Source organism: Mobula hypostoma, chromosome 6, assembly GCF_963921235.1.
Source record: "Mobula hypostoma chromosome 6, sMobHyp1.1, whole genome shotgun sequence".
In the NCBI taxonomy this organism is placed as follows: domain Eukaryota; kingdom Metazoa; phylum Chordata; class Chondrichthyes; order Myliobatiformes; family Myliobatidae; genus Mobula; species Mobula hypostoma.
Window position 1 is genome coordinate 92,623,078 of NC_086102.1, and position 12,015 is coordinate 92,635,092.

The following is a 12,015-nucleotide window of genomic DNA, read 5'->3' on the forward strand; positions in this document are numbered from 1 at the left end:
TCCAGCTTTTGTGTGTGTTGCTTGGATTTCCTGCATCTGCAGATTTTCTCTTGTTTGAGAATCAGAATCATTGTCTTCATTCCAAGATGATGAGAATATAAAATCAAGAATGTAATGTGATGGTTTTATCAGGTATTGATCAACCACATTTGGAGTATTGTGAGCAGTTTTGGGCCCCCTATCTAAGAAAAGATGTGCTCATTATTCCTTTCTTTGTGCACTAGTTTTGTAACTTATATAATTAGGAGGTGACAGCAGCAGGGAGGTAGTGACCCCTAAATTACAGAAGGCAGTTAGGTAGCTGGGTGCCTGTAAGGAAAGCGAAAATGAATAGGCAGCCAGTGCAGAGTCCCTTGTGGCTGTTCCCCTCAATACTAAGTTTTAGATGCTATTGGAGGGGTGACCTACCGGGGGAAGCCACAGCGATTGGGTCTGTGGTTCAGAAGGGAGGGGGAGAAAAGAGGAGTGTGGTAATGATAGATTCCTTCGTTAGAGGAGAAGACAGGACATTAGATGAATGTGAAAGAGACACCCTGATGGTATGTTGCCTCCCAGGTGCCGAGGTCAGGGATGTCTCAGATGGAGTTCACAGCATTCTAAAGGGTTGGGGGCGGGGGGTGGTGACTATGTATGGTATAGTACTGTCCAAAACTCTTAGGCATATGTATATAATTAGGGTACCTCAGACTTTTGCAAAGTACTGTAGTAATTTTATGTATTGCGCTGTACTGCTGCTGCAACAAGAAACACATTTCATGACACATGATTCTGATATGGATCTCTATTCTGGACTGAGAGTGGGAAGAGGGAAGGGAATGGGAAGCACCAGAGAGACATTCTGTAATGATCAATAAAGAATCAAATGACCTTGCCTGGTGTGTCAGGGCCGGGTGCATCTGCACCTGTGCCACCCCCTGCCCTTGGCATTCCCTCTCTGGCATCTATTTCACATCCCTCCTACAGCGCTCCATCCTCACCATTTCCAACAGCCTTTGCTCCCACAGATTTACAAACTCACTCTCTGCTCCATGTTCACAAACACATACTGGGCAAAAGTCTTAAGCATCCCAGCTATATAAAAGTGCCTAAGACTTTTGCACAGTACTGTACATATGGGAAAACACGGGAGGTCCTGAAGTGTGAATATAGGGAGTTGGGTAGAAAGCTGAAAAGCAGGACCTACCCAGTAAGTATACAGCTAGTAATCTCTGGATTGCTGCCTGTGCCACATGCCAGTGAGGGTAAGAGTCCTCTCAAACAAAAGCTCCAAGCCTAACCTTAGTGTCTCCCACCAGAGAAACCTTCCCTTAATCTGACCATTTTAATTGGATGGCACATATTTTTCCTTTCTCTTATCTTCAACAGTAACCCAAACAAGCATGAAAACAGAACAGACTGCTCTTACAGAGCTGCCAAAATGATATATATGTAGTAAAAATACCAGGGCATTACACATACTTTTCCAAACTGTTGACACCCCATCCAACAGCCCTAGTTAGTTCAGGTGGAGCTAGTCCTATTTGAACAGCTCTCTCCTTCCCCAATACTGGTGCCAATGTCCTACGAATTCAAACCTACTTCTCAGACATATAGCTCTCGAATATTACTAATCCTGTGTCAATTTGCGTGTGATTCAGGTAACAATTCAGGGAATATTAACCTTTTGTTCTGTGTTTTAATTTAGTCTCTAGCTGGTCAAATCCTCTCAAAAGATCCTCTTTCCTTGTTCTTCCTATATTGTTGGTATCCACATGGACCACGACAACTAAATTTTTCCCCTTGCACTCCAAATTCCTCTGCAGTTCAGAGGAGATGTCCTGAATCCAGACACCAGGCAAACAATGTAGCCTTTGGAACTCTTGATCCTTGAGACAGAGAATTGAGTATATTCCCTTGGCTATAGTATCCCCAATTACATCTACATTTCCTTTCTCTTTCCCCTTTTGAATAGCTCCCTGAACTACAGTGACATTGTTCCGTTACTCATCCTCACAGGGAACAAGGATCTCAGACCTATTGGGCAAGCTCATGGTCTACCTCTTAGATTCCCCTACCTGCTTCTCTTAGTCACACCCACTTGTCACTCGTCTAATGGATATAGCTGCCTCTTGAAACAGTGTCCAAGTAACCATGTGAATTTCCTCCAGGTACTCCAGTTCCTTTCCACAGTCCAAAAACATACAGATTGGTAGGTTAATTGGACATGGTATATTGTCCCAAGATTAGGCTAGGATTAAATCATGGGATTGCTGGATGATATGGCTCAAAGGTCCGATTCTGTGCTGCATCTCAACAAATAAATTATTAAGACAGCACACACAAAAACTTTTGTTAGCACACAGCATGTAGTGCTGCCCCTCGATTGTTTAAACCTCACTCATAATAATAAGATTCATAATAGTTATATTTATTAATAAATGAAACAGTGAATGATTTTTAAAATCTGAGAGCAGTAAGATGTTTTCACAGGAAATATCTCACACCAGCTTGGTGCCAGCGAGAAACGCACGATGTTGAATGATACATTTTGAAATCCTCACAGGCATGGTGTACACATCAGTATCTGGATAGTGAACGGTTACAATGCAAGTACTATTTTTCAATTGTCTTTTTAAAAGATTAATATCTTTTGAACAGGTCTTGTAACATGCATCATTTATTTCAATATGTCTCTTTTGTACTTTTCTTAATAGTAAAATAATGAATACAAATCAATAAACACAAGACTCATCTTTTTTTCTTAAGAAGTTCATAAATCAGTCCTGCTGAAGGGTTTCAGCTTGAAATGTCAACTGTACTTTTTTCCATAGATGCTGCCTGGCCTGTTGAGTTTCTCCAGCATTTTATGTGTGCTGCTTGGATTTCCAGCATCTGCAGATTTTCTCTTGTTCATAATTATTGTTACTAATTCATTAATCAAGCATAATTATCATGGCACATGAGAGAATTATCACTAATTTGGGCACACACTCTCACAAATGGTTTGCCACCCCTGCCTTGCATTCTCCTCTGGACCTCACTTAAACAGGAGCCTGAGATGGTACTGGTTTAAGAATTAAACTAGAGGTAATACAGTTAAATTATGAGAGCAGGTTATATAGACAATAACGTGAGGAAATCTGCAGATGCTGGACCTCTATCAGGATCCCACCACTAAGCACATCTTTCCCTCCCCCCCGCCCCCACTTTCTGCAGGGATCACTCCCTACGCAACTCCCTTGTCCATTCGTCCCCCCCCCATCCCTCCCCACCGATCTCCCTCCTGGCACTTACCCTTGTAAGCGGAACAAGTGCTACACATGCCCTTACACTTCCTCCCTCACTACCATTCAGGGTGCCAGACAGTCCTTCCAGGTGAGGCGACGCTTCACCTGTGAGTCGGCTGGGGTGATATACTGCGTCCGGTGCTCCCGATGTGGCCGTCTATATATTGGCGAGACCCGACGCAGACTGGGGGATCATTTCACTGAACACCTACGTTCCGTCCGCCAGAGAAAGCAGGATCTCCCAGTGGCCACACATTTTAATTCCACGTCCCATTCCCATTCTGATATGTCTATCCACGGCCTCCTCAACTGTAAAGATGAAGCCACACTCAGGTTGGAGGAACAACACCTTATATTCCATCTGGGTAGCCTCTAACCTGATGGCATGAACATTGACTTCTCAAACTTTCGCTAATGCCCCACCTCCCCCTCGTACCCCATCCATTATTTATTTATATACACACATTCTTTTTCTCTCTCTCCTTTTTCTCTCTCTCTCTCTCTCTGTCTCACTGTACCCCTTGCCCATCCTCTGGGTCACCCCCCCCTTTTCTTTCTCCCTAGACCTCCTGTCCCATGATCCTTTCGTATCCCTTTTGCCAATCAACTGTCCAGCTCCTGTCTCTATCCCTCCCCCTCCTGTCTTCTCCTATCATTTTGGATCTCCCCCTCCCCCTCCCCCTCCCCCTCCCCCTCCCCAATCTCTTACTTGCTCTTCTTTCAGTTAGTCCTGAGGGAGGGTCTTGGCCCAAAACGTTGACTGTACCTCTTCCTAGAGATGCTGCCTGGTCTGCTGCGTTCACCAGCAATTTTTATGTCTGTTACATAGACAATACTTTCAGACCCTTGAACAGACAAGAGTGATCTAATTGAGGTGTTTAAGATGATGAAAGGAGTTAACAAGTTATCTGGAGAGGGGAATTATTCCTTCTGTTGGTGTCGTCTGAAACATAGATTGATATAGCATGGAGACCAGCCCCCCAGCCTGATTAAGTGACTCCCATTTGCTGATGTTTTGATCCATATCAATCTAAACTATTCCTCTCCATGTACTTGTCCAAGTGTCTTTTAAATGTTGTTATTAACGCAATGTCCTGAAAAATAAGATTAGAGGTGGTAGTGAGAATTGGAAACACTCCCACAAAAATCCCATGGAAAAATTCAAACCTGATATGACATGCTCAAGACAGGTATTTTGAATTAAAATGCAGAGCAGCTGTGATTTGTAGGATTGAATGATTTATTCCTGTAGTACTATTCCCAATTTGACAAATGTGCTTGAAGATTTAAAGGTGTTATCTCTTGGGGGGTTGAGGACAATGCATACTGTTCAAATTCAGTAACCATCAACAACTCCTCTGGAGCAGATAGATAAGGCCTTTCAATTGCAAATACTTCCACTTGAAGTGCAATTAAATACTCAGCAGGTGGGAATTGTTAGAAGCTGATTTGAGGTTTTCAATCCCAAGGATACTTCAACATTTTGCAGCCATTTGGCTGAGTGAAGGAGGGCCCTGCTTCTCTAACCACTCCCTCCTTCCCAGAATGTAGGGCTGCTCCCAGCACTCTCTGTTGAAATGTTAATTACAGAGGGAGATGAAATTACTGATCAGCACGGTCATTGAAGCTGATTTCAGTAGGTACGTGGGGTTGAGGCCAGGCACACATTGTCCTGTTTTATACCTCATGTGCTTCAAGATGGCTATGAGTTCCCTCGTCAGCTGTCTAGCTGTGATTTTGTTTTGCCCCCTTGGTTTGTCTGTGTCACAGGAGTCCCCGGTTCAAGAAAAGGCCTTTTTAAAAGCTTTGGGTTTAACAAGCAGGCCCCATCCTACTGATCCCAGGCCTGTCCCGGTTCGACTGTGGAAGATTTTCCAGAGGAGATCCAGATCTCTCAGCCAGGGTGATTCTGGACATGATATGTGCAGAATGGATGAGCTGGGGGTGGATGGTGATATCCTTCGTCATCTCCCCAATCTGGGTAAGAACACAATATCAGTTTTGGGTAGGTAGGTGTGATTTGTAGCTGTGAAGTTGAGTTTGATGGCGTTTGTGCGGGGTTCTTATTTTTTCAGGGGTGAATTTGCTGTTTTGCTAAGGGTCTTTTTTCGGGGTGGGTGTGAAGGAGACTATGTCTGCCATTTTACCTGAGAGTGGGAGGGGGTGGTGGGGTTGTTTTCTGTTACCACATTACCTAGAGTGTAGGGGAGGGTGTGGTCCTTATTTTCTGGTGTAGGGATGGGGATGGACTTCCTTTCCTGGGTGTGGTGATCAGAATGAGGTGTACTTTTGAATTGGGGGATGCCTGACTCTTGTACAACTGGGTGAGCAAGGGGACTTTCTTCCCACAGTGTTCCTTTCACCCCAGACTGTGCCCCACTGGCTAGCTGTTCTGATGGCAGCACTTTTGACCTTCTGTTTTGTTAGGTAATCCAGTGCCTGGGCTGGGATCATCCTCATGGCCTCATGTGCAGAAGCATCTCTACTTTAATCTGTCGGTGCTAGAAGATGTGGAAGAGCTGACGCTGGCCCAGCTGGAGCTTACCCTCCCTGGGGACCCTTACCCACTCCCTGGTGCAGTGACAGTTTGCACTTTGTCTATCTGGAGGTTGGGAAAGTCCTCCAACTCTAGACAGGAGCTCATTGCCTCGCAGTCCTTCCAATCTATATATGGCTCCCTCTACTTCAACCTGACTCAGATCTCCAGGGCATGGAGACACCAGCCCAACAATCAGGGGGCACTCCTAGAGATAGGCAGCACCTCAACGGAGGGCCATCAGACTCCTAATCCAGTGTGTATCGGTTTTGCGCAGGATCTGCAAGTCTCCCTCTTGGTGGTGACCCTGAACCGGGAGAAATGCAAAGCATCTAGAAGGAAGAGGAGCTCCTTTCAGCTGCCACTGGCATTCAGCCGGGTCTGCAAACGTAGGAGACTCCATATTCAGTTCAAGGATGTCGGTTGGCAACATTGGATCATTGCCCCTCAGGGCTACATGGCCAATTATTGCCATGGGGAGTGTCCTTACCCACTGAGCGAGAGCCTGAATGGTACCAACCACGCTATTCTTCAAACACTCGTGCATTCCACTGACCCTGCACTCACTCCCCAACCCTGCTGTGTCCCCATTAAGCTCTCTCCCATTTCCATGCTCTACTATGACAATAATGAGAATGTAGTTTTGCGGCATTATGATGATATGGTGGTGGATGAGTGTGGGTGCAGATAGATATCTTCCTTGATGAAGGTGCATTTAATTTGTAATTTGCCCTGCTCCTTCAGCAATGCCTTGATAGATGGTACACTTCCCTCAAGGTTAACATTCACCTTCAATTTTTTTGCTTTGAGTGGATGATGTAAACCTGAATTTTAAAACTGGTGAGTGTTTTACAGTCTAATTTACAGTGCAGGCTTCAAAGATGAACCCCCCCCCCCCCCACTGAATCATACTGGCCATTCAAACCTATCCCTTGTCATTAAGTGTGATCTGAAAGAATTTGCTGACAAGTTGCAATATTGATTGCAGGTTCAGTTTGACATCATTTACAATAAAGTTTTGTCATTTTTTTTCCTACTTCATGTACTGGTGGATAGGTGGATAGAATACGTAACTGAGAGGCTGACTATTTCTAGGATGCTTCCTTTCAATTTCAGATGCCAGCATCAAATGATTCATTGTGTGTCCAGTTGAACCTACTACCTCATTGCTTACAATGAATGTAAGAGGATCATTTATAGCACAGGAAACCCCTCAGCAATTTGTACCTGTGGTTTACTGTTTGAAATAAAAGTAACTATTCACCATTCCCTGTAGTTTACAAGACTTTTCCTTTAAGTTTTGATCCTTTGCTTTTCTAAAAGTTGTTGTTGAATTGGCTTTGAGCATTATTTAATTCTGAACATTTCACTAACTCACCACAGTAGCTTTTTGCTTTTCTTCCCTGTGAATTCATTTTGACGTTAAACCTGTGTCCTCTGATTACCAACTATTCTGCTGGGTGGGGGGAGCATCTTTCCCCTATTGACTCTTCTCTGAAGCCTTTCATCAAAACTCTTAGTTTCCATGGTGAACTGCTCCAGTTCTTCTGCCCTCTCCATTTAACTACAGTGTAAATTCCTGATAACTTTTGACAATTTCTTCATTTTTGCTCCGTCTGCTGTAAAAGGTGGTATTTCTCGGTGGCTACCCATTTCAATTCAACTTCCTATTCTCATCTAACATGTCGGATCATGGCCTCCTCTTCTGCCAGTGTGAGGCCAGACTCTTTGGAAGAGCAACACCTGGTACTCCATCTGAGACCTGATGACATGAACATCAATTTCTCTAACTTCTGGCAATTCCTTCCCCCTTGTCTCATTTTCCATTTCTTATTCTGGTTCCCCTCTCACCTCACATGCCCATCAGCTCCCTCTGGTGTCCCTCCTCTTTCCCTTTCACCCATAGTCCTCTGCCCTCTCTTCAGCCCTTTACCTCTCCCACTTATCACCCAGCCACCTGGTTTCACCTATTACCGGCTATTCTCATTTGTTCACTTATCACCTCCTACCCCTCCTCTATCTCCTTATTCTGGCTTCTGCTCCCTCCTCTCCAGAGCTGATGAAGGGTCTTGGCCAAAACATCAATAATTTATTCCTCCCTATGTTCCTTCTTTCTAAGAAATACAAGAATTTCTTAGAATGAAGTGACTGCAGATGTTAGAATGTGGAGCAACAAACTATCTGCAGGAGGACCTCAGCAGCATCTGTGGGGAGGAAAGGAATTGTTGATGGTTTGGTTCTAAACCCTGCGTCTGGGCTGAGTGTGAAAATAGTGTGGGGGGTGCGGTTTGATGGAGGCCGGAGCTGATTGGATGATTGTGGGGACAGGAGAGCATACAGACGGATGACACACTGATTGAAACACACAAAATGCTGGAGGAATTCAGCAGGCCAGGCAACATCAATGGAAAAAAGTACAGTTGATGTTTTGGGCTGAAAACAGGACTGGAGAAAAAAGCTGAGGAGTAGATTTGAAAGGTGGGGGGAGGGGAAGAGAGAAACGCCAGGCGATAGGTGAGACTTGGAGGGGGAGGGATGAAGCAAAGAGCTCGGAAGCTGATTGGTGAAAGAGGCAGAAGGCCATGGAAGAAGGAAGAAAGGGGAGGTGGGGGAAGAGGAGCACCAGAGGAAAGTGATGGGTGAGTAAGGAGAAAACATGAGAGAGGGACAAGGGGGTGAGAAATGGTGAAGGGGGAGGTGGGTGGAGGCACTGCTGGAAGTTTGAGAAATCGATGTTCATGCCATCAGGTTGGAGGCTACCCAAATGGAATATAAGGTGTTGCTCCTCCAACCGGAGTGTGGCCTCATTGTGATAGTAGAGGAGGCCAAGGACTGATGTGTTGGAATGGGAAGTGGGATTAAAATGGGTGGCCACTGGAAAATTCCGGTTGTTCTGGTGGACAGAGCGTAAATGCTCAGTGGACCAGGAGCCATGCTACATAGGTAGAAAGGGGAAGAGGTCCTGTGCAGTGAGTACAGGGAGTTAGGGAAGAAGCTGAAGAGCGGGATCTCTAAGATGGTAATCTCTGGATTACTCCCAGGGCCGCTTGCTAGTCAGATCAGGGAAAAGGTGATAGTACAAATGAATGAGTGGTTGAGGAACTGATGTAGGGGGCAGGTTCTTGTATGAGTGAAACCTTTTCTGGGGCAGGTGTGATTCGTACAAGAGGGACAGGTTGCATCAAAAACTGGAGGGGGGGGACGGAAGAGAATGGAGAGGAGGGAGATGAGTGATGAGCATATTGATACACTGGGACATTTCAAGTTGAAGGAGATAGTGCTGGGTCTCCTTAAAGAATATTAAGTCCCTAGCACCTGTTAACCCCAGGTTATTGAAAAAGGCAAGAGAGGGGACTTCCGGGTCATCAAGGGAATGGCGGCGTAAGGAAAAGGTCTCTTGACAAAAAAGAAGGTAAACTGCCCCAAAATCGAATTTAGACAAATACTTAATATTGCATAACTATATTAATAAAAGGGGCAAGGATGATGTCTAAGAACAAGAATAAAAAGTCCGCTCCGAAGGCTGATAAACATAAAGAGACGCAGCAAGGTGACGGGCCTAGCTCCCCCACGGCAAGCCAGGACGGAGATAATGAGGGGGAATCGGTGACTCTGTCTTTGATTCTCGGAGAGATTCGCGAGTTCCGACAAGATAACAGCAAACAGCTGGAAGATATTAAAGGAGAAATAGTAAAAACTAACTCGCGGATAGATGAAGCCGAAGCGAGGATTGTTGGAATTGAAGAGAAGCTACAAAATGCAGAGGAGGTGATAGCAGAAATGCTGAAGCTACAAGACCAACTCCAGTGGAAACTAATAGATCAAGAAGGCCGCTCGAGAAGGGAAAATGTGAGGATCTACGGAGTTCCCGAAGGAACCGAAGGTAAACCCAGATTGATGATTCCCTTCGTGGAGAAGCTGCTTAGAGAGAACCTTGATATACCGGCCGCAAAAGACCTACAGATAGAAAGGGCTCACCGTGCGTTGGCACCACAGCCTCCGGCAGGTGCCCAGCCCAGATCGATTCTGATCAGATTTCTCAGTTACAGAACGAAGGAAGAGGTGCTTAAAAGAGCATGGCAAAAGAAAGGTTTCATGTGGAACAACTGCAAAATCAGTTTAGACCACGACTACGCACCGGGGATTCTTGCCAGACGGAAGGAATATATGGAAACACGGAGAGTCCTGAAGGAAAACAACATCAGATTCCAGACCCTGTATCCAGCTCGGCTGAGAGTCTTTTATGACGAAGGGACAAAAACTTACGCTACGGTGGAGGAGGCAACGTCGGACCTGGCGGACCGGGGACTACCTATTAAAGTTATCACCCAACCGGAGTCGCTACTGGAGAGGATTCGGCAGAAGTCGTGGCAGTTAGTGGGGCGAGGACGCTCCACTCGAACCAGAGTGTCAAACTGCAAGGAAAAGCTGCAAATATTCAGACGCGAATGTACAGAGAATACAGATTAATTAAGAGAAATGACTGAAAAGAGTAAATCGGACTTAAGTAAAATGAAAACTGGTAATTGAAAATAATCTAGGCGGAATAACTTGAATGATAGCAATATGGTCGAGACATAAATAGGAGAAAATTCTCTATGATTATTCAAACTGCTGAGGGCCCTCTAACACAGGGTGAAGATAGAGGTTATCCCTCTGAACTGAGGCGGGTCGGTGCTCAGGCCTCACTGTGGGAAGTCAGGGAAAATTTTCAAATGTTATACGTTCAGAAATGTCTAGGGTGTGGTTATATGTCTTGGTTTACTGTTGAGAAGGGATTGCTTATTGTTTGGTTAGAAAAGGAGAGTGCTTTTTTTCTACTAGAGAAAAATGCAAACTGAATTGGTAAAAATAATTTCCTATAATGTTAATGGGGTTTTGAATCCAATTAAAAGAAATAAGATTATGTCTAAATTGAAAAAAAAGAAAAAGGCAAGAGAAGAGATTGCTGGGGCCTTGACCAATATTTTCATGCCCTCTCTAGCCACAAGTGAAGTCCTGGAAGACTGGCGAGTGGCTAATGTTGTCCCATTGTCCAAGAAAGAACCAGGGATAATCCTGGATACTATAGACTGTTGGATCTCACGTTAGTGGTAAGGAAGTTGGAGTATTCTTAATGAGAGGATTTATGAGCATTTGGAAAGCCGTGGCCTTATTAGGGAGAACCAGTATGGCTTTGTGAGGACAAGTCATGTCTTACTAAGCTTCACTGAGATTTTGACAAGGTGACAAGTGTAATTGACAAAGGTAAAACTGTGGATGTTGTTTACATAGATGTTAGTAAGGCATTTGATAAGGTCCCTCATGGGAACCTCATCCAGAAGACTGAGCAGTTCTCTCGGAAAGTTTTCTTGGTTTTCCAGACCTCAACTTGACCTCCACCGTTCCTCTTAACTGCCATTTCTTAATTACATTACGAACTGAGGAAACGGCTACCTGAAAACGCTTTGCTATCTTCTTATAGCCTTCTCCTGTTTTGTGGGCATCATTTATTTTAATTTTCAGAGCGCTAGGCAGCTGCTTAGAGGAGCCCATGGCTGCTGATTGTTGGGACAAGGTTTGAGGAGTCAGGGTATTTACAAAGCTTTGAAATTTGCATCACCTGGCCTTTCCTAACGATGACTGTGAACAAGCCATAGCCCTAACAAGCTAGGCTTGTTAGGTCTGAGACCTTGGTAAAAGTTATCTGAGAGCTCAAGTCTCTTGGGGTGCCCAAACTTTTGCATGGTGCTCCTTTCCTTTTTGTCACTCTAAAATTGTACAAAACAAAAATAATACACTAATCTTGCTTAAAATGTTGAAAAGAATGTTTCCTCTTTAACTTTATGACTTTTGGAGATCAGGTCATCTTCTACTGCTTAACTATTCACAGTAACAGAAATTTTGACCGGGGTGCCCAAACTTTTGCATACCACTGTATATAATTTCAAGTTGAAAGAGGAGGTAGGTTATTGAAGAGAAGAGATTGCTGGGGTCTTGAGCAATATTTTCATGCCTAGATGAAAATGTAAATTTGCAGATAATTCAAAGATTAGTGGTGTTGTGGATAGCATAAAAGGCTGACAAAGAATACAGCGGAATATAAATCAGTTGCATACATGGGCAGGCAAATGGCAGGTGGAATTTAACCTGGCCAAATGTGAAAAGTGTTGCACCTTGAGACATCAGATATGAAGAGACAGTACACTTAAAGGCAAGTCATGGACGGTGGCG

At 44.5% G+C, this 12,015-nt stretch overlaps 1 protein-coding gene across 4 annotated transcripts in view; it reads left to right on the top strand.

Annotated features, from left to right (window-relative positions):
• LOC134348201 (potassium-transporting ATPase subunit beta-like) overlaps positions 1–12,015 on the top strand; it is a 108,145-nt gene that overhangs the window by 53,319 nt on the left and 42,811 nt on the right. For 2 of the 4 annotated variants that reach the window (XM_063051216.1, XM_063051217.1), the window contains one exon: positions 5,694–7,049. The exons of 1 other annotated variant lie outside the window; for it this stretch is intronic. In XM_063051216.1, coding sequence (XP_062907286.1) covers positions 5,694–6,493 — 800 coding nt within the window. In that variant the 3' untranslated portion in view covers positions 6,494–7,049. Of the gene's footprint in view, positions 1–4,673; positions 5,248–5,693; positions 7,050–12,015 lie in introns of those variants that run through there. One more of the 4 variants, XM_063051215.1, reaches the window with a different exon arrangement.